Source organism: Suricata suricatta, chromosome 2 (assembly GCF_006229205.1).
Source record: "Suricata suricatta isolate VVHF042 chromosome 2, meerkat_22Aug2017_6uvM2_HiC, whole genome shotgun sequence".
In the NCBI taxonomy this organism is placed as follows: domain Eukaryota; kingdom Metazoa; phylum Chordata; class Mammalia; order Carnivora; family Herpestidae; genus Suricata; species Suricata suricatta.
The window spans coordinates 177,933,833-177,956,486 of NC_043701.1; the positions used below are offsets into that span (position 1 = coordinate 177,933,833).

Sequence of the window (22,654 nt, forward strand, 5' to 3'; positions counted from 1 at the left end):
TGCCAAAGCAAAGGAGCTGTCCCCTGCTCTGAATGCCTGCCAATCCAAGCCTGAATAGAGCATCAGGTTGCAGGGGCCCCACCCCCACAGGGGAGCCTGGAGAGCATATAAGGTGTGGAAACCCGTGTATCCCCATAGCTGGAAGCCTTCCCACCATGGGCTGCCCAGCCCTCCTCCTTTGGCTGCTGCTCTTCCACGAGGCTATTCTACATAAAGCAGGTACCACAGCTGACATCCCATGCCTGGTTCCAGGCTTCAAAGGGGAAGATGAATGTTCACACATAGGCCACCAGCACACTTTGGGAAAGCTTAAGATTAAATCCAGACAGAGTTTGTACTGTGCTTAATGCAACCCAACCACTGACGAGGTGTTGCTCTGATAATCACCAAATGCATGATCATGATTGATTTAGGGAATCTGGTCAAATATTTTCTGTAAGATTTATTATCTGAGAACAAGGTGTTAGCCAGCTTATTGCTCTTTCAAAACATGGCTCTGTTTTTAGGATTCCAGAGAGAGGTGGATAAAGAATGAACATTTGACTGCAGGATAATTAAATAAGAGTTTTTAAAATGCTCTTGGGCTTAGATATTAATATTCAGCACTAGAGGTATTGCCCTACTGACATGATTTCTTTACTGTTGCTGAATGGAGTTGTAAAATGTACAGTAAGAGAGTTCTTAGGCAGAAATATTTGGCATATCATAAAATTATCTGGACTTGATTCATGAAGTCTTTGAATCTGAAAATCCATACCTTTCCATTAAAAAAGTTTATCAGTTTGACATTCTTAGTCTCCATTTGTAGGTCTTTTAATGAAATCTTAATTTAATTTGGAATTAACTAACTGAAAATATCTACATAATTTCCTTTATTTCTGTCATTATTTTTGTGGCTTTGCAGGAAACTAGTAACGTTCTTTGTTACTTAGCTTTTCCACTTATACTGACAAATGAAAATTTGGAAATACCAAAAGAGCCAACAAATAGCTCGACTTATAATTTCATTAACAATCAAGGAAAACTTAACTTACCAACCACAGAACAATGTTCATTTATAAATTTAATAATCAACTCATTCTTTCATTCTGTAAGTAAGTTTATAGATATGTTTATGTCGGCTACTCAAACATATTTATTAAAACATAGTAAAGTGTTAAAGAAGGGCTTAAATGACTTCTTGAATCCTTTGGGTTCTGGGCCTTATTTCTCATCTGTATGTCCAATGAGGTATGAGTTTGGGAATATGGCTTTTGCTCCAGAAAGGTCTGCATAAAGGTCCTAACTCCATACCTTCTGGTCATGTGGGCCTGGGCAAGAGTTTTCCCCTCTGCATTATGCTGTTTCCTTCCACATAACAGGGCATAATTCATTGGATTGTTGGGAGATTTAACGAAATAATGTCCGTACATTACTTGAAAGAGTGCCTCAGACATAAAAAATGCTCATTCAATGTCAACTGTTATTATAGATGATGTAAATGAGAATTTGCACAATCCTGTGTATTTTCAACTGAGAAGAAATGAAAATACAGTTATCAGTTTCAGATTATAACATCTTAGCATGATGTTTCCATTTCCCAAGAAACCAAGATATTTTCAATATTTCAGTAATAGTTTTCAAGTAATAGATTTAATATTTTTAACGTGTGTGACAGGGAAGTTCTCTTCTTCCGGCCTATCAATACTATACAGGTGGTACTCAGAAGATTTATGAATTATACTGAACATATGTGGGAAATTGATGGGGCTTTCAGAAGCATAACATTTTTGTAGATTTCGAAGAGAATTCAAAATCCAAATTTGTCACATTTGTTCTAGTTGTGGCAGAGATGCTGTTGACTTTGATGATGCTGAAACCCACCAGCTGCAAATGGGCTTTAGGCATAGTTGAAAGTGACCCCTGGAACAATCTGGAAGGAATCTTAATGAGCCCTGCCCCAGGCTCTATAAATGACCTTATAACTTCATCTGTTTGGAATTAGGTGTTCAAAGGATTTAGGTGAGATATGAGGGGAGAAAATGGAGACAAACTTCAGTCTGGGATAAATGAGTTTGAGGATTTCTGGGAAACTCAGGGGGAAAATGCCTGGTGCTTCTCCTAGGACTTCACAGTGATAACTACTTGATAGTGTGTTGGGGACAGCGCGTCCCTGGGAACAAAGACCAACCTCAATTCTGGACCCACCCCCTCTTCTCACCACACTGAAAACCCGAGTCCCAGTGAAGAAAATCAGACAAAACAAGGATGATTTATTGCGCTGCTGATCCAGTTACACTAATATTCAACTCCCTTCCTCCTCTGCCTTATCCTGCTTTTCTTGAAAAATGCAAAATTACTGCCAAATCCCAGCACTATTTGCCCACCGAAGGCACACCTTGTAATACCTCTGGGCCTATTTTCTTTGCATAGTTCCTGGCTTAAGAGACAGCCCTTTATAAATAGACTGAATAAGTGAGTGAAAAATCAATGAGCAGAAATATCACACCATTGCCTGATGAGTGCTTACTGGAGCTTCTCAAAATGAAGACAATAGGATCATGGGTTTATTTCTCCTGATTGCTTAAATCTAAGCATATTTGAAAGGCTCAGCAGATCTTACAGATAGGATTTTCTTTCTTTTTTTAAATATAATTTATTGTCAAACTAGCTAACATGGAGTGTATAGAGTTGTGTCTTGGTTTTGGGAGTAGATTCCTGTGATTCATTGCTTACGTGCAACACCCAGGGCTCAGCCCAACATGGTTTTCAAGTATCACTTATCACTGGGGCCAATTTCTCCCTAACCCTTTGGCTCCTCCTTTTGTTTGCCTTCTTCTTCAATCCTTTTGTCCAGACTTTATACTGTCACCTCCCCCAAGATGAGTACGCCACTCCACAGTTTCTAGGGAAGTGCTCCTGAGCTTCCGGGAGTGCGTGGATTCGTGACACAATCTGGCCTATGGGCTTTGTTTGGCTCCTCATGCTGATTGCACAAGAGTCTTACAGACAATGGGGCCAGTGAGCTCCCAGAAATGCTGCCGCAGTTCTGTGAGGTCTCCTGGGCACCAGTAGGGATTTGGGGAACTGGCAGGCCACTGGAGCTGGGCCGATATTAGGGCAACTCACATGGACAATGGGAGGACAAAGGACAATTTGTTGACCACCAAAGAAAGGAGGATTATTGCTAAAACTGTGGTTGTTCCCTGGTGTTAAATTTATCTGATCAACACAATCCAAGTTCGAAACCACATTATGATCAAGTTACCAACCATTCAGCTGGGGGGCTGGGACTGCTCGGCCTGCGGGTCTGACACCCTGACCACAACCTTCTCTGCTGCCCTCATGCCTCAGCCTCTGCCCACTCCTGGCCCTGCCTCTGCCCTTCCTCCGGCCCTGGGCTCCAAGGCCAGCACCGTAGTGGGTGGACAACCCATAATATCCCACCTCCGGGGAGCCCCGCAGCCACCAGGGCTGCCCTGTTCTCTCGTTCACCTGGGGTCAGACCCTCATCAGGCATCGCACCACCTGATGCTGGTGGCTGACGGCCAGCCTCCCCTCCCCCACACGCGTGTGCTCACACTCATGCTTGTCCTCTCACACACACTCTTGTGTATGCACACACAAACACTCTGACACACACTCATGCACAAAACTCTCACACATACTTATACCCACACACTCACACCCTCTTATGCACAAAACTCACACACATATTTACACACAGACACACCCTCCCACACACTCAGGCACACAGCTTTTACACAATCACACATACTCTCTCACACACAAACTCATACACATGCACACAAACTCTCACACACTCACAAACACACACAAAGGTACTCTCTCACACTCTCACACATATACACACTTACACAATCTCAAGCACACAAACTCACACTCACACACTCTCCTCTCACACAGTCACACATACATACACACACACACGGATACACACACGTGCACACACATTCTCACTCTCAAGACCGATCTCTTTCCCCCATCCTTCCTCCCTTGTTTCCAGCCTGAAGGAAACCTGTCTGTCTGCATCCCCTGTCCCCAGTGCTCTGCCCTTGCTCACGAAGGCGTCCACGCTGTCCCTGCTCTGGTGTTAAGTCTTCCTCTCATCCAGGCTTCTTGTGTCACACATACTTCCCCAAACACTCAGGCAATTCTGATGAGGACAGCTGGGGACCAACCTTGAGAAACATCATCTAACATTGTATTTCCCCTTCTGTGTCCCCAGAGATGCCATCACAGGCCAAGGCACAGCATCTTTTGGTTTCTTCCTTGGAGTCATCTGCACCCCAGTTTCCTCCCTACCCTCAATTCTCACTCACTTCCGGCTGTGCCTGCACTGGGCTATCATGTTCCTTCTCTGAGCAAGAACCCCAAATGACACCTCCACTGTGACTTGAAAAGTCTAGGCCTCTCTTCTTTATAACTCTCCCTCCAGCACAGAGTCGCAGTTGTGGTTCATATGCCTTCCTTACCGAGTCCCCTTATCCATTCCCCCTAAATGTAGCCCAACGATTCTGCAAAGTCTATCTGATACCCCATGCCATTAATTCATTTTTCCTGTCATTTACTGAGTGTCTGGCAGATTCCAAGCACTATGCAAGGAATATTGTTTCTTCCATTCAGATCTTACAGTCTGACTGGGGACATAAGACATGAACAGGTAGCCCGGGCCAGTAAATATCCAATGAGCTATTGAGACACTATCATTTGCTATTGGGATTCCAAGTGCTCAGCACATAGTGGGTGCTCAGTGATGTTCATTGAAATTTGAATGAACTGAACGTAAAGACTTTGAGAGGTCAGGCTCCAAGTTGTGGGGTGCGGGGGAAACTATAAAGTTTTTAACTGGGAATTGTTCTTGCCTGGATGCCTAGGATACCATGTTGTTATAAAGGGTTATGACATCCCAGGGAGTTTTAAGAACTCAGAAAAAGCCCATGGAGTCCTGGGGAAGTCTGAGGCTTCTTTCTGAGGGAGGAAAGCCAGCTGCCCACAGGAGAGGAGCCTGTGACTCTCATAAAGGAGGGTTTTGAAAGTCACCCAAAGAACTTGGGCCTTTAGCCAGTAGATGATGAAGAACCATAGTAGGCAGAGGAATGACACCCACAGTGGCTTTTTCAGATGAGTGGACAGGTGACATGCACTAACGCGAGGAAGGATTGACTTAGAGAAACTGATTTTTAAAAAATGGAAAGGTCACGGTAGTCCACACACAAAGTAAAACAAACAAACACAGCTAATTCAGGGTGATCCCAGTCCCGGGGGATTTGGACGGCAGCCATAGAGATTTTGCTCGATGGGTCTGACCAGCACACATCACAGAGCTTCTCTGATAATCTCATGAGCTGATGGCTGTAAGCGTCCTTGGAAAAGTGTAAACCTGAGTATAGGCATCAGAATTGTTGTTCATGCAAAGGAACCGGCAGAAATGGCATCAAATGAGGAAGAGTCCAGCCACGTGGTGGGAGGATGTGGGAAGTATGGGACGAAAAGGAAAAGAGCATGGGTGAGTGGTTGAATGTTCAAACTCTGGAACCAAATCCCAAGATGGCCTCTGATGAGCGGTGGGGTCTGGGAAAGTTACTTGGCCTCCCTGTATCTTGACTTCTTGATCTGTTAAAATATGAATGGAAATAATAATAGAGTCTTTCCAAGTCAACTAAATTTTTGCAAGTCAATTAGACTCATGATAGGCACACAGAAGGTGCAGAATAAAGGTCTGCCATTATTACTAACAATACCAACTTAGTTGACTTCTAGAAGCCTCCTCTCTGCATAGAGGGACCTCTCCTCTGTCTTGCAGCCCAGATCACGCATATGGTCAATGGATAACATCCTATCTGGTCTAGTGCTCAAACTGTATACTGGGCATAGATTATTTTTCCAGCCACAAGACCCAGGCCCTGTGAGTCTCTGATATGTCCCCAGGGCCTTATCCAATGACAAGGAACATCAGGCCCTCCCAACAGACCCAGGTGTAAGTAGCTTATTGCAAATCCACTCAACAGCTTCAATGGCCCGTGTCCTTGGAGGATTGTCTACTGAGCATGGCACCATTTCATAATGGCTGAAAGAAGGTGGGAGCTGAAGGGAACAGAGGTTCACAGAGCAACATCTACCACAGGGGTTGCTTCGGAGGATATCACGTATTTGTTTTTGCAAAGACAATGCTCAGATCAAAGTTATTGCACCTAGCCAGAAAGACTTGGAACCAGGAAATAAAGGAGAGCAGAGGGCAGCCATTGAGCAACACCCAAACATCTCATCCCTCAGCAAGTCTAACTTTAATGTTTGTTTGTTTATATATTTATTTATTTTGAGAGAGAGAGAGAGAGAGAGAGAGCACACAATGGGGGCAGGGCAGAGAGAGGAAGAGAGGGAATCCCAAACAAGCTCTGTGCTGTTAGTTTGGAGTCCAATTTGGGGTTCGATCTCATGAACCATGAGATCACAACCTGAGCTGAAATCAAGAGTTGGGTGCTTAACTGACTGAACCACCCAGGCACTCGGAGCAAAGCTGTCTTTAAACAACCAATCCAAATAGGTAAAATTAATGACGAGTATTAATTAAATAACCTGCTTCCAAAGGTAAAAGTGGTAATAAAAATAGAAAAATTAAAGGCAAAAAAAAGGGGGGGGGGAATTGCTTTAAAAAGACAAATTCAGGAGATGCTGGAAAATATCACATCAAAACTAAAAAGGCATTTACGTGTATTTGAATTTACATGTAAACTATAGTTTAATTAGAGAAAATGCTTCAAGATCAACTATAGATTGCTGAAGATGCCTGATAAAAATATACTGGCTGAAAATTGTAGGAATAACCAGTATAGACATTTATCTGATTAAAAGGAAGTTATGAAACGCAATATGCCCCAAAGCAAGAGCTTAAGGAAAAGTGATGCCAGGACACAGGTTCCCAAACTTGGCGGCAGAACAGAACCAGTTGGATTGTTGGACATTCAGACTCTCAGGTTCTCTCTGCTGAGCCTGTGAGTCAGCGGGCTTGGACTGGAGCCTTGGAAGCCAGTGTCTGATGTTGGGTCCTGTTGGGTATCCGTACTGGGAAGGGTATTTTCGCTCTCCCTCTGTTCTGAACACCTGGTTTCTGGGGCATCTGGGGGTCTCAGTCGGTTAAGCATCCGACTTCGGCTCAGGTCACGATCTCGTGGTTTTTGGGTTCAAACCCTGCGTCAGGCTCTGTGCTGACAATTTGGAGCCTGGATCCTGCTTCGGACTCTGTGTCTCCCTCTCTCTCTGCCCCTCCCCCACTCATGCTCTGTCTCTGTCTCAGTCTCTGTCTCTCTCTCTCTCAAAAATAAATGAACATTTAAAAAGAATTTTTAAAAATCCGGCTTCTAACGTGGTCGTACGTCTCAGTTTGCTCCAGGAGAGACATCAGAGGACCCAGAGGAAGGCTGTGGAAGGCACATTCAAAGAGGAGCACTGAGCAAGACTCCCCCGTGGAGCAGCCAGATGGTGAGTCAGAGCCTGACCATCCCCTTGGCCTGGAGGAGGTGGGGCCGAGGGTGAAGTCAGGCGGCACCTGCAGGGCTGAGGCTGTGGAGAAGCTGTGAACACCCCTGCGCATGGATGAGTCACTCTTTGGAAATAAAGACACCCCAGTGTTATTTCTATTTAACAAGACCGGGATCTTTGTCTAATTTCCTGGTTCGTACACGTTAAGGCCTGAGTGAAGGGTCCCTATGTCAGGTGCTCTTTTTTATTTTAACGTTTATTTATTTTTGAGAGACAGAGAGAGAGCACGAGCGGGAGAGGGGGCAGAGATAGAGGGAGACACAGAATCGGAAGCAGGCTTTAGGCTCCGAGCTGTCAGCACAGAGCCCGACTCGGGGCTCGAACTCACGAACCGTGAGATCATGACCTGAGCCGAAGTCAGATGCTTAACCTACTGAGCCACCGAGACGCCCCTGTCAGGTGCTCTTAAGTGCTGGGACACATGGTAATCATCTGGGTACTCCAGACAGCCTGGGACACTGGAAGGACTCTGTCAGTCTCTTAGGCAGCACGTCCTTGGGTCCAGCACTTGGAGGGAGAGAGAGGCTGCTAATAGCCCAGTGAGCATATTATTATAAAAATCTGACTTCAGGGAAATTTTAAATGCCTTTAAGTATAGTTTTAAATGACGGTTCTCAACGGGGATGCGTTTCTCCGGAAGACTGGCTCGCTGTGCAGCTCGTGGAAGGTTCTGGCAGGTGCTCCGGCCGCGTGGAGGTGTACTTCGAAGGCGTGTGGGGCACGGTGTGTGACGACCTTTGGGACGAGAAGGAAGCCCAGGTGGTGTGCCGGCAGCTGGGCTGCGGGTCGGCCATGTCCGCCCCCGGCGACGCCCACTTCGGCCAGGGCTCCGGCCCCATCCTCCTGGATGACGTGCAGTGCTCTGGGACTGAGGCCTGCCTGGGTCAGTGCTCCCACGCCGGCTGGGTCACCCACAACTGCGGGCATGGGGAAGATGCTGGTGTCATCTGCTCGGGTAAGTGTCTTTCTCTCTTCTCTGGGAGTGGAGTTTCCTTTTTTTCTCCCCCCACAGCCGTTTCCTCAGTTTCTCCCCAGCACAGCTGGACACCCTAAATCTAACCTCAATCTGCTTGTGTCTGTTCGAGAAGCCAAAGATCATATTGCAAAGAATGCTGAGTTTGAAGCGAAAGGGCTTAGTCTGGTCACAGGATGGGCTACATCACTGCGGGTCCCGGTGCAAAATGAAAATGTGGGTCTCTCTGTTCAGAAATTATTAAGAATTTCAGGGGCGCCTGGGTGGCTCAGTCGGGTAAGCATCCGGCTTTGGCTCAGGTCACGATCTCACAGTTCGTGGGTTCGATACCCGTGTCGGGCTCTGTGCTGACAGCTAGCTCAGAGACTGGAGCCTGCTTCAGATCCTGTGTCTCCCTTTTTCTGTGACTTTCCCCTGCTTGCGCTGTCTCACTCTGTCTCAAAAATAAATAAAAAACATTAAAAAAATTAAAACAAAAAAAAAGAATTTCAAGACTGCAAAAGCAGAGCATTAGAGGGCTGAGAGGGGGCCCAAGTGAGGCAGGAGCATCTGGCCTCCCTGACTGATGCCTCCCCCCCCCACCTCTCCTTCCTCTTCAGGTGGCTTTTTGTACATTAGTTCACTTTTTTTTTAATTTAAAAAAATTTTTTTAACGTTTATTTATTTTGAGAGAGAAAGAAACAGAGTGCACGTAAGGGAGGGGCAGAGAGAGAGGGAGACACAGAATCTGAAGCAGGTTCCAGGCTCTGAGCTGTCAGCTCAGCACCTGACGCAGGGCTCGAGCCCATGAACTGTGAAATCATGACCTGAGCGGAAGTCGGACACTCAGCCGACTGAGCCACCCAGGCGCCGTCTAGTTCACTTTTTATCTAACACGATGGAAGTAATAATAACAGCAACCAAAACAATGGCTTTCCTCCTTCTCTCCCTGCTGTGAAGCGAATCACCTGTTCATTATGATCCTTAACATGTCATTTCACAGCCAACCAGGCTGTGCCTATGCTCCGGCTTGTGGAGGACACCTACCTCCCAGAGACCAAGTAGCCATGTGTCTAGGAAACCATCTCTGGCTGATGGGGCAAGTTTGGGAGTCAGAAGCCCGAGGCAGCCCCCTCCTTGAGCCTCAGCTGCGGGCTGTGGCAGAGTCAGAGGCATTGCTCCCTCTTTGCGCAGATCATTCCTCCCAAATCGGACACGCCGGGAAGCAGGATCCAACATTATGAGCTAGCCAAGAGTCACGCGCTCGCTCACCCAGAAAACACTGTTGAGGAAGGCTTGGAGATCCAGCAGGGAACACAATGTCCTTGTGCCATGGGACTGACCTCCAGACTATTTCACGTGCCAACTTCTGTCACAAAGCCGCAGACTCCCCTCTCTTGGTGACGGAGGGGATCAGACCCTGCCCAGCCGGAAGCTTTCCCACTGCAGGCGGCTCTGTCTCGAGAGCTGATTAAAGGGCTGAAGGAGAGTTTCGGTCCGTTAAATCACATTCCCAAGCCATCTCAGTGGCTTGCAGGGGAGAGGCGGCCCCCGCCGCCCTGACTCCCGAGCGCCTGGAGCCCACCTATGCTTGAAGCCCTCCAGATGCTTTTCTGTGCTTCCTGTGAGCCCCCAGGACAGACAGGATCGGGCCATCAACGCCCGATGCTCCAGGTGACTGGCAGCCTGGGACGCTGAAAGGAGGACTCTGCCAGTCCCTTAGGCAGCACATCCTTGAGTCCAACACCTTGGAGGGAGGGAGAGGCTGCTAATAGCCCAGTGAGCACATTACTATACAAATCTGATGTCAGGGAAATTTTAAAACACTTTTTAAGTATAGTTTTAAACAGTTGTTCTCGGCTGGGAATGATTTTGTCCCCCAGAGGACTTATGTCAAGGCCTGGAGACACTCTTGATTGTCACAACTAGGGGGTGCTGCTGGCATCTTGGGAGTCAGGGACACATTTAAAAAACCCTACTTTTGAGGTGCCTGGCTGGCTCAGTATGTGGAGCATGTGACTCTTGATCTCAGGGTTGTGAGTTTGAGCCCCTCGGTAGCTATAGAAATTACTTAAAATAAAATCTTCAAGGGGCGCCTGAGTAGCTCCGTTGTTTAAGCATCCGACTTCAGCTCAGGTCATGATCTCATGGTTTGTGGGTTCAGGCCCACGTCAGGCTCTGTGCTGGCAGCTCAGAGTCTGGAGCTGCTTCGGGTCTGTATTTCCCTCTCTCTCTGCCCCTTCCTTGAACGTGCTGTCTTTTAAAAACTAACAATGGTAAAAAACAAAATTTTAAATAAAGTAAAATAAAATAAAAATAAAATCTTCCCCCCTAAAAAAGAAAGAAACCTTGTTTTGGAGTTAAGCATGTGCAGTTGATTTTTTTCCATTTTAACAAGTATATACTAATTAATAATTAACTGATAGTTAATTAACAATTGCTTTGTTAATGAAAACAAAGTTGGCTATAGCTCCTTCCTCAAGTATCGACCTTAGTTCAGATTTTTCCCAATAATTTCCTCTAATTTTCCTATCTGCTGATTGCAGTTGATTAAGTTTACTGTTATTTGGGAGGAAAGAAAATATAATTTCTTTCAAATATGATAGTTTGACAAATTTACCGAATCTTCACTATAATCTTAGCACGTCCTGTATTCCATGACATACTGAGTCACTTCACAGACACGGCCTCGAAGTGGGAATCCCATCGGGTCATGGTGCACTTTCCAGATTTCCAATTTCCAGATTTCCAATTTCCAATTTCCACCTGTTATCACATCCCATCCATACACAGTTCAAATGGGCTTGTTTTATTCATAAATAACTAAACTGAGCTTCAGCGACAAGGTTCAGTCAAGGTCAAGTAAGTAGCCCAAAACCTGGCGAATACCCAGGCCTCTGGCCCCACTTCTGATACTCTGTCCCCTCCACCACACATGCCTGCTTGCTGGAAAAGTGCCCTGAATCCCGACAAAATTTGCAAATGTTCAACCTTGTCTTGCTGCTCTGTGAGTAGCCTCACCCTCCCTCAGAATTTAGGCCCCCCACCCGCTCATGTACCCCAAGCCCCGGCACTCCCCCCAGATGCATGGTACCCTTTGAGTAGAGCTGCCCTAATTTACTGAAACCAGAGCCTCCAGACCCACCTTGCCCAATCATCAAAACTGAACGTCAACTGGGGAAATGAACGATTGGCCGTACGATGTGGGAACAAATGTGCGCCTGTTCACCAGATGCTGTGTCCCTCAGACGAACGCCCCAAAGGGCACCGCCCAGGGCTGCCCGCCCAGGGCACAGGCTCTCTTTGGAAACCGTCGCTTGGAGTTTTAATTCCAGGTCATGATACAGTCATATTTAGCACCATATGAAAACCAATGTTTAAAATCCTCTACATGAGGTACGATTGGTGACCTAAGATGCACCTTAGAAAGAAGCCCCTGTCCACCTGCAGGTGTCCCCAGTCCCAATTTCAGGGCAGGAAACAGATACACCAACCCTGAGTGTTTGTATTGGGCTATTCCTGAGCATGGAGTTTAGACAAAGATGTTTGGATTTCAACGAATATCGAAAATAGTAAAAAGGTCTTTCCTTCTAAGCACCTTTTTTGGAATAGCCACAGAGAGGACCAATTCCAGGCTGGACTTTTTCACTGGGGTCACAGCAGCGGGTCAGCGGCTGATCCTTCCAACAAGTGCAAGGCGTTTCAGAATTTTTATCACCTTTGATGGACTCCAGCTACATTCAACTTTCTTTTCTTTCTCACAGAATATGAGCATGAGACTTCGGAAGCTTTGGGTAAGAATCACCCTGCAGTATATCTTTAAGGGAACATCCCCGGGACCCCAGTCCTCTGACTGAATAACAGAACCCATCATGGAGGTGGGGGAGGGCAGAAGCAAATAGTGCATTTAATCGAAAGGACTCAACAGAGAAAGGACAAAATAAGGTAGCTTTTCTGTCCTTAACTATGGAGGAAACATTTTCTCCCCAAACTCTTTCATTCTTGTTGCCTAAATGTATTTCAGAGAATTATGGATATGAATGTGATTTAATAAATCATCATTGAAAGGCATATGTGAACCAAAATTATACTAAAGAAAATCCTAACTTCAGACTTCTAGAAAAGTCAGAGATAAATAGAGAAAAGCTCACTGTTTCTGGTTAACTTGGGCCCTTCAACATCTTTCTTCCTTAGAAGTCCCTTTATGAGCCAGAGGAATACACTTCTACAAGCACCTGACCCTCTGCCTTTCTGGCAGAATCTATGTTCCCAGAAAGAACCCAGTTTAAAGGAATAATGTGTGAGTGACTCTGAGCCACCCAAATACACTATCAGTTCTCATTTGCCACTGATCATAATGAACTTGCCAAATCCAGTTCCCAAAGTATGTCTTTAGCTCAGTGTCTGCCCTGTGAGCCCATCAAGTACATGAGATGCTCCCCAATAAACTTGGGTGGACCATTTTGGATGGCAATGACGCCTCATTTCTTTCTCTCTGCTCTTAGATGCTGAGATCCTAACACCATTCCCTGGTGGTGAGTCAAGGTTTTCTACCTCTTCATTTCATGTGGCTTGGTGGGTCATGTGCTACCAAACAGAACAGTTCTATCGGAGGGGTCCCTATGCATTCACCTCGCTCAGAAACTTCTGCTGTTTTTCAGTGAACTGGGGAAGCCTCTGCCTCCTCCTGTCCTTCTTTGTCTACTTAGCTCCTTCCTCCTCTTTGTCCAAGCCTCAGGTCTGTAATCACTTCTTAGAAAAGGCACCCAGCCCTGGATGCGTTCTCAAACATTACAGACACCCAACCCTTTGCTTCTTAGCATGTAGCATACTTGTAAATGTAAACTTAATTTTGGGTGGATGTGACTACTTCCTCAAATCTCCTCAAATTAGACTCTCAACTCTGTGACAGAAAAACCAGGTCTGTCTGGGGAGCCACAATACCTGAAGTGCTCTCTGCTGTGACCCAGCACATGCTCAAGAAATACGTGTTGAAGGGCTGAACAAATGGGTTAACGCAGAATGTGTTCCTTCTCCTAACACCTAGTATTTTTGTGTCTTTGGAAGACTGGCCACAACTGCAGGTAGTGAATGGGTCAGGCAGATGTTCCGGACGTGTGGAAGTTTTCTACCATGGCCAGTGGGGCAGGGTGTGTGATGACCACTGGGACATGAATGAAGCTGACGTGGTGTGCCGGCAGCTCAACTGTGGGCGTGCCCTCGCAGCCCCTGTTGAGGCCCACTTTGGTGAAGGGGAGGGCAAGTTTCTGCTGGATGATGTGGACTGTACAGGAAGAGAGAGTTTCCTGGGACAGTGTCCTCATACTGACTGGTCTATCCATAACTGCGGTCCTGGAGAAGACGCCAGTGTCGTCTGCTCAGGTAACGGTCACTTCTCCCTCTGGGGGTGCACATCTCGTTAAGTAGATGGCATCTCCACTGATTCCCTCAGCGACGGTTGCACCTGTGTAATCATAGCCCATCTCTGACCATGTGTATGAGCCAAAAGTAAAGAGACATTGGTAATTTGAGAGCTTCAGCTGGAGCTCAGGAATTTTCTAGCCACAAGATGTTGAAATGGATTTTTTATAGAGAAGAATAGCAGAAGATCTTATTCCATTACAAGGACTAGATTTCAAAATGACTGGGAAAGACAACATTAGTCAACAGGGACATTAATCAATCACTGAATGCAATCTACCTTTCTTCAGGACCCTGAAGATAAGGTTTTTCCCACTACACGTTTGCAGTCTAATGTAGGTGAAGAAAGTGGGAGTTTATAGATCAGAGCGCACTGAGTTTTGTCCTGCTGATTGTGAATCCCGACCCTGTATTGCTAATCATAAGTCTTCACCCAATGAGTAATTACGTGATTATTCTAGACCAAGGTTTCTCAGTCTTGGCACAATTGATGTTTGTGGCCACATAATTCTTTGTGGTGGGGGCTGTCCTGTGAATATAAGTTGTTTAACAGTCTCTCTCACCGGAGCCTAGTGAATGACACCACCAGCAATGACAACCAAAAATGTCTTCAGACATGGTCAAGGGTCCCTTGGAGGGTAGAGGATTGCTCCTGATTGAGAACCACTCATCTAGACAAACAGATGAATATCCACCAAATACGTGACTAATACTCATTATACTTCCAGTGCTAGAGACATAAATGCCTATGCCAGTGGGAAATAAAGGAAATAATGTATGAGTCTAAAGCAGTGGACTTGGTCACTTGCTAAAAATGCCAATTGTATTCGGCTAGAAAGACTGGATCCGTATTGCACTAATGTAATTAAGAAGCCAATTCAAACAATAAAATATGGGGGGAGGAGTGTTTTGATTTGCTTTCATTTATTTTTGTTTCCCTTTTTCTCCCCTTTGATTTGCCTTTGTTTTATTTTAGTGGTTTAGTTGGATTTGGGGGTTGGAATTCCATCCAAGCAGTCTATTCTGTAAAGCCACAGGGTCGCACCTGTGTCATGAGTGTGACAAGTGTTTGCCCCTCGGGCGGAGGTGGTAGAGTCTGCAGGGCAGAAACAGCACAGCGACAGACAGATGGACGTGTGTTTTAGACACCGTTAACCAGTTTCACATGTGATGGTTAATTAAAGTCATCCGAAGTCATTTTTGTTTCTGAGACACCCATTCTTTCATTTTAAAATTCATTTGGAATTGAAGCATCTCTCAAAAAACCACCCCTTTCCAGTGTATGCCTTTCTTTTCCCACATATTAACAGAGACTGGACGTTTCAAGCCTGCGTTGGGTAACGGCATGCTTTTGCTTTATTGACATGACATTTTTCGACTAGAAAAGCAGGGAGAAGTTAAGATGGCAGAGCAGCATGGGGACCCTGAGCTTGTCTCATTCCTGAAATGCAGCCAGACCAGCACCAAACCATTTTGAACACTTAGGAAACTGATGTGAGGATTACCGCAACATGACATTTTTCACTTTATGTGCTACCTGGGCACATAGTGTGTAGATCACGAAGGAAAAAAGGGAATCAATGGTGTAATCAATTCCCTAAAGGGAATCCAATAGGGGTTGGATTGCCATATTTTGACAATTATTTGCCATTTCCAGATTCCTGGGCCATTAAGATGATCCTACCATTAAGTTGCAAATGTGGTTGGGCCACTTCTTCCTTCCACAAGAGTTAGCTTTATTTTCATGTCTGCTGTGTGAGTTTTAAGTTATTCTCTGGTATTCATCTTTTCATCCAGTGGAATTGCTGTGAAATGCATTGTTCCTACCACCATGTTAAGGAAATACCTTGGTAAACTATTTGTAGAGCTTGCACAACTATTCAGTGTATGTGGCTTGGTGTGGCTGGAGAAGGGGATGAATACTTTTACATCCTAACACCCACTTGAATTCTCCATTCCTCTCTCTGCAGAGACTGCACAGGAATCACTGCCAATGCCACAAGGTAGGAAGTATTTTCATGTTGGCTTTGCAGTATTTGTCCTTATTTAATGCAAAATTTCCTTTTAGTTTAAAACCAAAAGGTTTTTTGTTGGGATTCCTGAACCAGATTTGGAGGGGGCAACATATTACATATTTTATACATAAGCTATCTACAGATTGATGTACTAGGAAGCTGAAGTGGTCTGAAATTAGTAGCCCCACTGGCAACATGTTCAAGATAGGCTTGTGTACCAGCCCAGGTGGGCTTTGGGATGAGGGAAGGAAAATGGGTTTGGCAACATAAGGTTTGAGTTAAGTTCCATCTCTGCCACTTACTTAGTGTGACCTTGGGCAAACCACAGGCTCACTTCTTTTTTAACATTTATTTATTTTTGAGAGAGAGAGACACACACAGAGTGTGAGCGGGGGAGGGTCAGAGAGAGAGAGGGAGATACAGAATCAGAAGCAGGCTCCAGCCTCTCAGCTGTCAGCATAGAGACCGATGCAGGGCTTGAACCCACAAACTGTGAGATCATGACCTGAGTTGAAGTCAGCCACTTAAACGACTGAGCCACCCAGCACCCCGACACAGACAGTCTTTTTTAAAGGGATAAAAACACTTAATTCATAGAGCTCCATTTGGGTTAAAAGGAGGTCATGTATGCAGAATAACAAGAGCCAAATTTTATTGAGTGTTAAGGATATTTCAGGCATTTTTCTAAGACTTCTGCCTTCAGTGTTATTAGCCATTTGATTCTCTAATTCAGACATCAGCAAACCTTTTCTGTAAAGGGTCAGATAGTAAATCTTCTTGGCTTTGTGGAACAGCTGCTCTGCCACAGCAGCCCGAATGCAGCAGCCATAACAATTTGTAAATTGCTGGGTATACCTGTGTTCCAAAAAAAACATTTGTTTACAAAAACAGGCATTGGCTTCAGTGTCCCGACACCTGCTTTGATGAATAAATTCCAAGCACTCTGCATGCATGACCTATTTAATTTACACTACAACCTTATGAAGTGAGTACTATTGTAATTCCTATTTTACTGATGAGGAAACTGAAGCATAGAAAAGTTAATGAACTTGCCCAAGGCCATGAAGTTAGCAAGGGTCATAGCTGCTGATCCATTAGACTACAACACCTTGTTTGGTGTTTATGGAAGATAGATGTTAAAAACAAGATAAATTCTTCCCATTCCATTAGTTTCTTGAACCAGAAGCCATCTCTGTTGCTCTCTTTCCTGCTCACAACCAACACATGAGAACATTTTCCTGCTCTTCTTCCAAAATGCATGCTAAACGTGTTCGCATCCCCCAACTCCACTGTTACTCTCTTTTCCAAACTTTCAGCATCTCACACTCACTATTGCAACAAATTTCTGAGTGGTCTTCTGCATTGTCTCTTTCTCTTCCATCACACACATGACCTGTTCCTGGCATAGAAGCTAGAACGGGTTGGCAAAGCATAAATCAGACCACTGCTCTTAATTCAAAACCCTCCATATTTTTACTATGATATTTGGAACACTCTCTAGGTCTTTTTTAGTGACCTGGAAGACCCCAAATGATCTAATCATTGTCTGGGTATCTGACCACTGAGAAGACACCTCATCTAGCACTGTGCTCCTCACTGGACTTTTCCCTGTCCCTTGAAGCTGACAAGGGAGTGCTCACACTAGGGCGTTTTTTGTTTGTTTTGGCTTAAAAAAAATTTTTTTTTTAATCTTTGCAAGACAGAGAGAGACAACATGAGCAGGGGAGGGTCAGAGAAAGAGGGAGACACAGAATCCGAAGCAGGCTCCAGGCTCTGAGCTAGCTGTCAGCACAGAGCCAGACTCGGGGCTCGAACCCATGAACTGGGAGATTACCACCTGAGCTGAAGCCGGAAGCTGGACGCTTAACCAACTGAGCCACCCAGGCGCCCCCACACTAGGGTGTTTGTACTGACTTTTCCCTCTGTCTGGAATGCTCTTCTCTCAGAGTTCTCCTACGTGACTCCTTGTAATCAGGTCTCAGCTAAAATATCACTCTTTCAGAGAGGATTCCTCTGACTGTATAATCCAAAATAGACTCCCTCTCAGTCTGTTCTGTTTTATCAACCTCTTGTTTATCTCTTCATGGTACTTACACCACCTGTGATTGTCTTTATAGTTTTCTTTTGTTCACCTGCTCATCATATGTCCATCCCATTCCACTTTCCAGAATGTAAGTCTTGTGAAAGCAGGAACTTTTGGCAAGTTAATGTCAAAACCAAGGACAGTTCCTGGTGTATAATAGGTTCTAAATAAATACCTGTGGAATGAAAAAACGAAAGACATACTCTCGCACTCTGCCTCTCCTACAGAGTTGCTGTGGAAGACAAAGTGTTAGTCACTAACATTCTCAGTGGCCCTCAAACAGAGGCAATAACTCCCTTAAGGAAGATACCACTTATCAGGCAACTCTACCTCCTACACTTATTTGTTAAATACAATTTCATTGTGCACCATGATTTCCATCTCCCTTCAAAATCCAGGAAGCTCAGAGCTTATCTGAGTAACCAGTTCTAATAATTAGCTAAGAGTTTTATTAGTTTGTTGTTGGTTAAATTAGTTAGTAGGCTGTTTTTCTTATTTTTCTTTCACCCATATTGTCATTACTTGTATTCCTATTTTTCCGGTTTTGCCATGCAGATATATGTATTTTACTGTCAATCACTGGAAACCTGTAGCAGGATATATATACGCTCAGATTAATAGACGTATTTACTGAGGGTCTGGGAGGCATATTTGATGCTGCTGGGTCCTGTGGGAGCATGAGTGAGTCAGTAGGTGAGATGTAGCTACGCCATGGCCACCCTGCTTTTGTCCCCACTGGGAGCCACTTCCCTGGACAGGCAGGTGGCCCCAAGTTCCAGGGGTGACTGGCTTACTCTCCATGTGTGGACATTCTAAAGAGCTCATATCACCTGTTAAAGCTATTACTTCTAGACTCTCTTCAAAACAATCAAATCAACAAATACTTCCGAGAGTCTAGCATGTCCAAGGGACTGCATTTCACTAGGTATTCACTATATTTTTGCATTTTGTATTTTGGACCTGTTACATTAAAGATTTGTTAAAAATTGGTGAGTAGGTAAAATAAAAGTTATTCGATTTAATTGAATAAAAAACATTTCAATTTATTTGTATCAATAGGTGATGGAAATTCAGCAACCATATTACCAGGTAAGAGAACATTTTTTTTTTGTGAAAGAACATTTTGGGGCTATTTTCCCCTGGAATATTTCAGATTATCCATCCAAATTCAGAAAAGAAATAAATGAAAGTGTTACTGTTGAGTAATTTTTCTGAGTGACTCATTATAACCTGCCCCTTACTTCTGAGTCTATGTGGAGCTGATTTTCAGAGTTTTGACCCCGATACATTCACTAACTTCCTTTTTTAAAATTTTATTTAAATATTTTTATTTATTTTTGAGAGAGAGAGAGAGTGTGTGTGTGTGAGCAGAGGAGGGTCAGAGAGAGAAGAAGTCACAGGATCTGAAGACAGGCTCCAGGCTCTGAGTTAGCAGTCAGCACAGAGCCTGACACAGGGCTCCAACCCATGAACCGTGAGATCATGACCTGAGCCTAAGTCGGACGCCTAACCGACTGAGCCACCCATGCGTTTCACATTCACTAACTTCTAAATAAAATCAAGTAACAATGCCGTTGTTTTGAATAAATACTAGAGACCATTTTAAACATGGTGGATCTTTAATTGTCTTTAAGTTTCATTTCAGCCATCTCCTCTGAGAATACCCAACCTCTTTTAACTTTTATAAATGATACGTTTCAAATTTTCTTCGGAGAAAGAAATATGATCACATGTAATACTTGCCTATCGTATGAGTTTTGAATAGCTGCTGTAACAAATTGACACACACTTAGCAGCTTAAACAACACAAATTTATTTGTTATCTTGCAGTTCTAGAATCAGAAGTCCAAAACCTATCTCACTGAATTAAAATCAGGATGTCAGCCAAGTTAGGTTCATTCTGGAGGCTCTAGAGGAAGATCCATTTCCTTGCTTTTTCCAGCTTCTAGAAGCCACCTGTTCTTCAGCTCATGGCCCCCATTTCTCTATCTTCAACGGCAGCACTGTAATGTCTTCAGATTTCTCTCTGCCTGTCATCCTCTGCCTTTATTTCCACCTTTAAGAATGCTGTGATCACATGGAGCCCACCTGGATAATCCAAGATAATGTCATTGATCTTTTTTTAAATGTTTATTTATTTTGATATTGAGAGAGAGTGTGTGTGGGAGAGAGAGGGAGGGAGGGAGGGAGGGAGAGAGAGAGAGAGAGAGAGAGAGAGAGAGAGAGAGAGAGAGAATTCCAAGCAGGCTCTGCACTATTATCACAGAGCCCAATTTGGGGCTTGATCCCACGAACCAAGAGATCATGACCTGAGCTGAATCAAGAAACAGACACTTAACTGACTAAGCCACCCAGGCGCCTTGATAATGTCCCTTATCTTAAGATGGCTGATTAGCAACCTTAACTCCACCTGCAGCCTTAATTCCCCTTGCAGTGTGACACGACATGGTCACAGGCTCCCAGGATTAGGATGTGGACAACCTTGGGGGGCAATATTCTGCCACCTACACTTAAATGCAATTCTGTAGTTGCTATGCTCAGTGGCACAGAGATGGACACATGTCTGAGGATGTACACTGAAATCTGGTGACCCAGAAAGCAAACAGAGAAAAAGGTGTGATAGAAGAGGGGTGGCATCTAACCAAGTCAATATGAAGAGAAAAGCAATGTTGTCACCACTGTCCTTTCTTCTGTCTTTCTTTCCTAAGGGACAGTGTACGTAATTCCAGGGCTACATGCAGTGCAGAGCAGGTCTGGAGGCAGGAGAGAATATGGAATCATGTGGATCCATGGAGAGCACCTGGGCCAGGGCAATACCTGTGCCACAGAACCACGTCTGTGCTGAAACAGGCTAAGGAAGGAAATAAAGAGAGCAAGTGAATGCAAGGACCAGGGGGTCCTGATGGTCCAGACCACCACCCAGCTTTTAGGGAGAATATTAAAACCCAGCACACATCATTCTTGTCATAAAACACCCAATACCTGCACCTGGACATTGAGTCAGGGAGACAGGGGACACAGGGCTGAGGGTCAGCAACTGAGAGGTGACCTAGCCTCTCTATCACTTACACAGTGGTCACTTCAGAGTTGAAGCAAAATGACCTCTTTTGAGACCACAGGGCTAGCCACATCTCTCTCGAGTCATTGTGGGCACTTACGTCCTGCTAATGGATGCTTCTTTATTACAGTTCTACCCGTGACCCCCTCAACTCAGCCGTCTCCCATGACTGCAGCACGTTCAGCATCACCAGGTAGGACCCCCTGCCCCACGTTACTCTCCTGTCGTGAGAGTCAGCAGTTCTGCCACCGCCACTAAACACCACTGATGTTCTCTTTGAGATGGAACAATTTGAGAGACAGGAAGACCCTAGAGAGTCAGGATTTCATGCTGTCCAGCTTTCCTTTTTGTTTATCATCTATAACTACAATTAGAAAACTTTGAAACACAAAGCTCCTCATTTCTCATGTTTCACAAATGTAAAGAGTAAGAGGAAAAGGAAAAGAGTGTGTGTGTGTGTGTGTGTGTGTGTGTGTGTGTGTGAGAGAGAGAGAGAGAGAGATTACTAAAAGCATTGCCTCATATCTCTTGAATTGAAGTGAATAAACTAGAGCATCTGGGAAGTGTCCAACCTGGAAAGACTTCATTATTTTTCTGTATCAATGAATCACATAAATAAGGGACACCTCTTCCTTGTTGTGGGGAATGGTGGTCATGATCATGGCCATTTTAGTTTGTCATTGTGCTACTCGATGCCACCTTACCTATAACTATGTACATTTCAATCATACCATCAAATAATCCATATTCTGACAATGCCAGTGATAACCTTAAATTAGCCCTTATATCTGCACTGCCCATGTGGCTACTGCATCCTTGGAATGTGGCTCAGACAGACAGCTGCCATATGTCAAGCAAACACTGGGTCCTTCAAAGGCATGGTGTGATAAAAGAATGTTAAAACTGCTCTCATTAACATCTTTATATTTATTACATGCCAAAATGCTAATATTTTGGATACATTGGGTTAAATAAGATATATGATTGAAGTAAATTTCACCTTTTTCTTCTTACTTTTTAAAATGTGGCTACCTGGGATGCCTGGGTGGCTCAGTCGGTTAAGCAGCCAACTTCGGCTCAGGTCATGATCTCGCAGTTCATGAGTTTGAGCCCCGCATCAGGCTCTGTGCTGACAGCTCAGAGCCTGGAGCCTGCTTCAGACTGTGTCTCCTTCTTTCCCTACCCTTCTCTTGCTCACACTCTGTCTCTCTGTCTCTCAAAAATAAACAAACATTGAAATAAAATGTGGCTACCAGAAAAGTTTAAATTATGTATGTGGCTTGCCCTTCATTTCTCTTGGACAGCATTGCCTCACACCATGTCAGTCTCCATGATGGCCTGATGTGGATTTTCTTATCTAATCTTCCCAACTGCAGGGGAGGGAACTTCTACAATCCCCATTCTCTGAATGGGGGAACCTCATTCTCAAATAGGTTAAATATTATCCCCAAGGTCGATGAAATGATTAACACAAACAATCTGACTTCAGAATCCTAGAGCTTAATCTCTGAACTACCTTAATTCTCTAAACCACATAAAAATCCTTCAACTCCTGAGAACAAACTGAGGGCTGAGGAGGGAGG

General features: G+C 44.6%; 1 protein-coding gene across 1 annotated transcript in view; it reads left to right on the plus strand.

The window, feature by feature from the left end:
• The first annotated feature begins 7,878 nt into the window (after nt 1–7,878).
• LOC115276511 (deleted in malignant brain tumors 1 protein-like) overlaps nt 7,879–22,654 on the plus strand; it is a 104,831-nt gene continuing 90,055 nt past the window's right edge. The window contains exons 1-7 of the mRNA XM_029920556.1: nt 7,879–8,497; nt 12,259–12,288; nt 13,000–13,029; nt 13,562–13,876; nt 15,886–15,918; nt 19,073–19,102; nt 21,202–21,264. Of these exons, the coding sequence (XP_029776416.1) occupies nt 8,125–8,497; nt 12,259–12,288; nt 13,000–13,029; nt 13,562–13,876; nt 15,886–15,918; nt 19,073–19,102; nt 21,202–21,264 (874 nt within the window). The 5' untranslated portion in view covers nt 7,879–8,124. The remainder of the gene's footprint in view (nt 8,498–12,258; nt 12,289–12,999; nt 13,030–13,561; nt 13,877–15,885; nt 15,919–19,072; nt 19,103–21,201; nt 21,265–22,654) is intronic.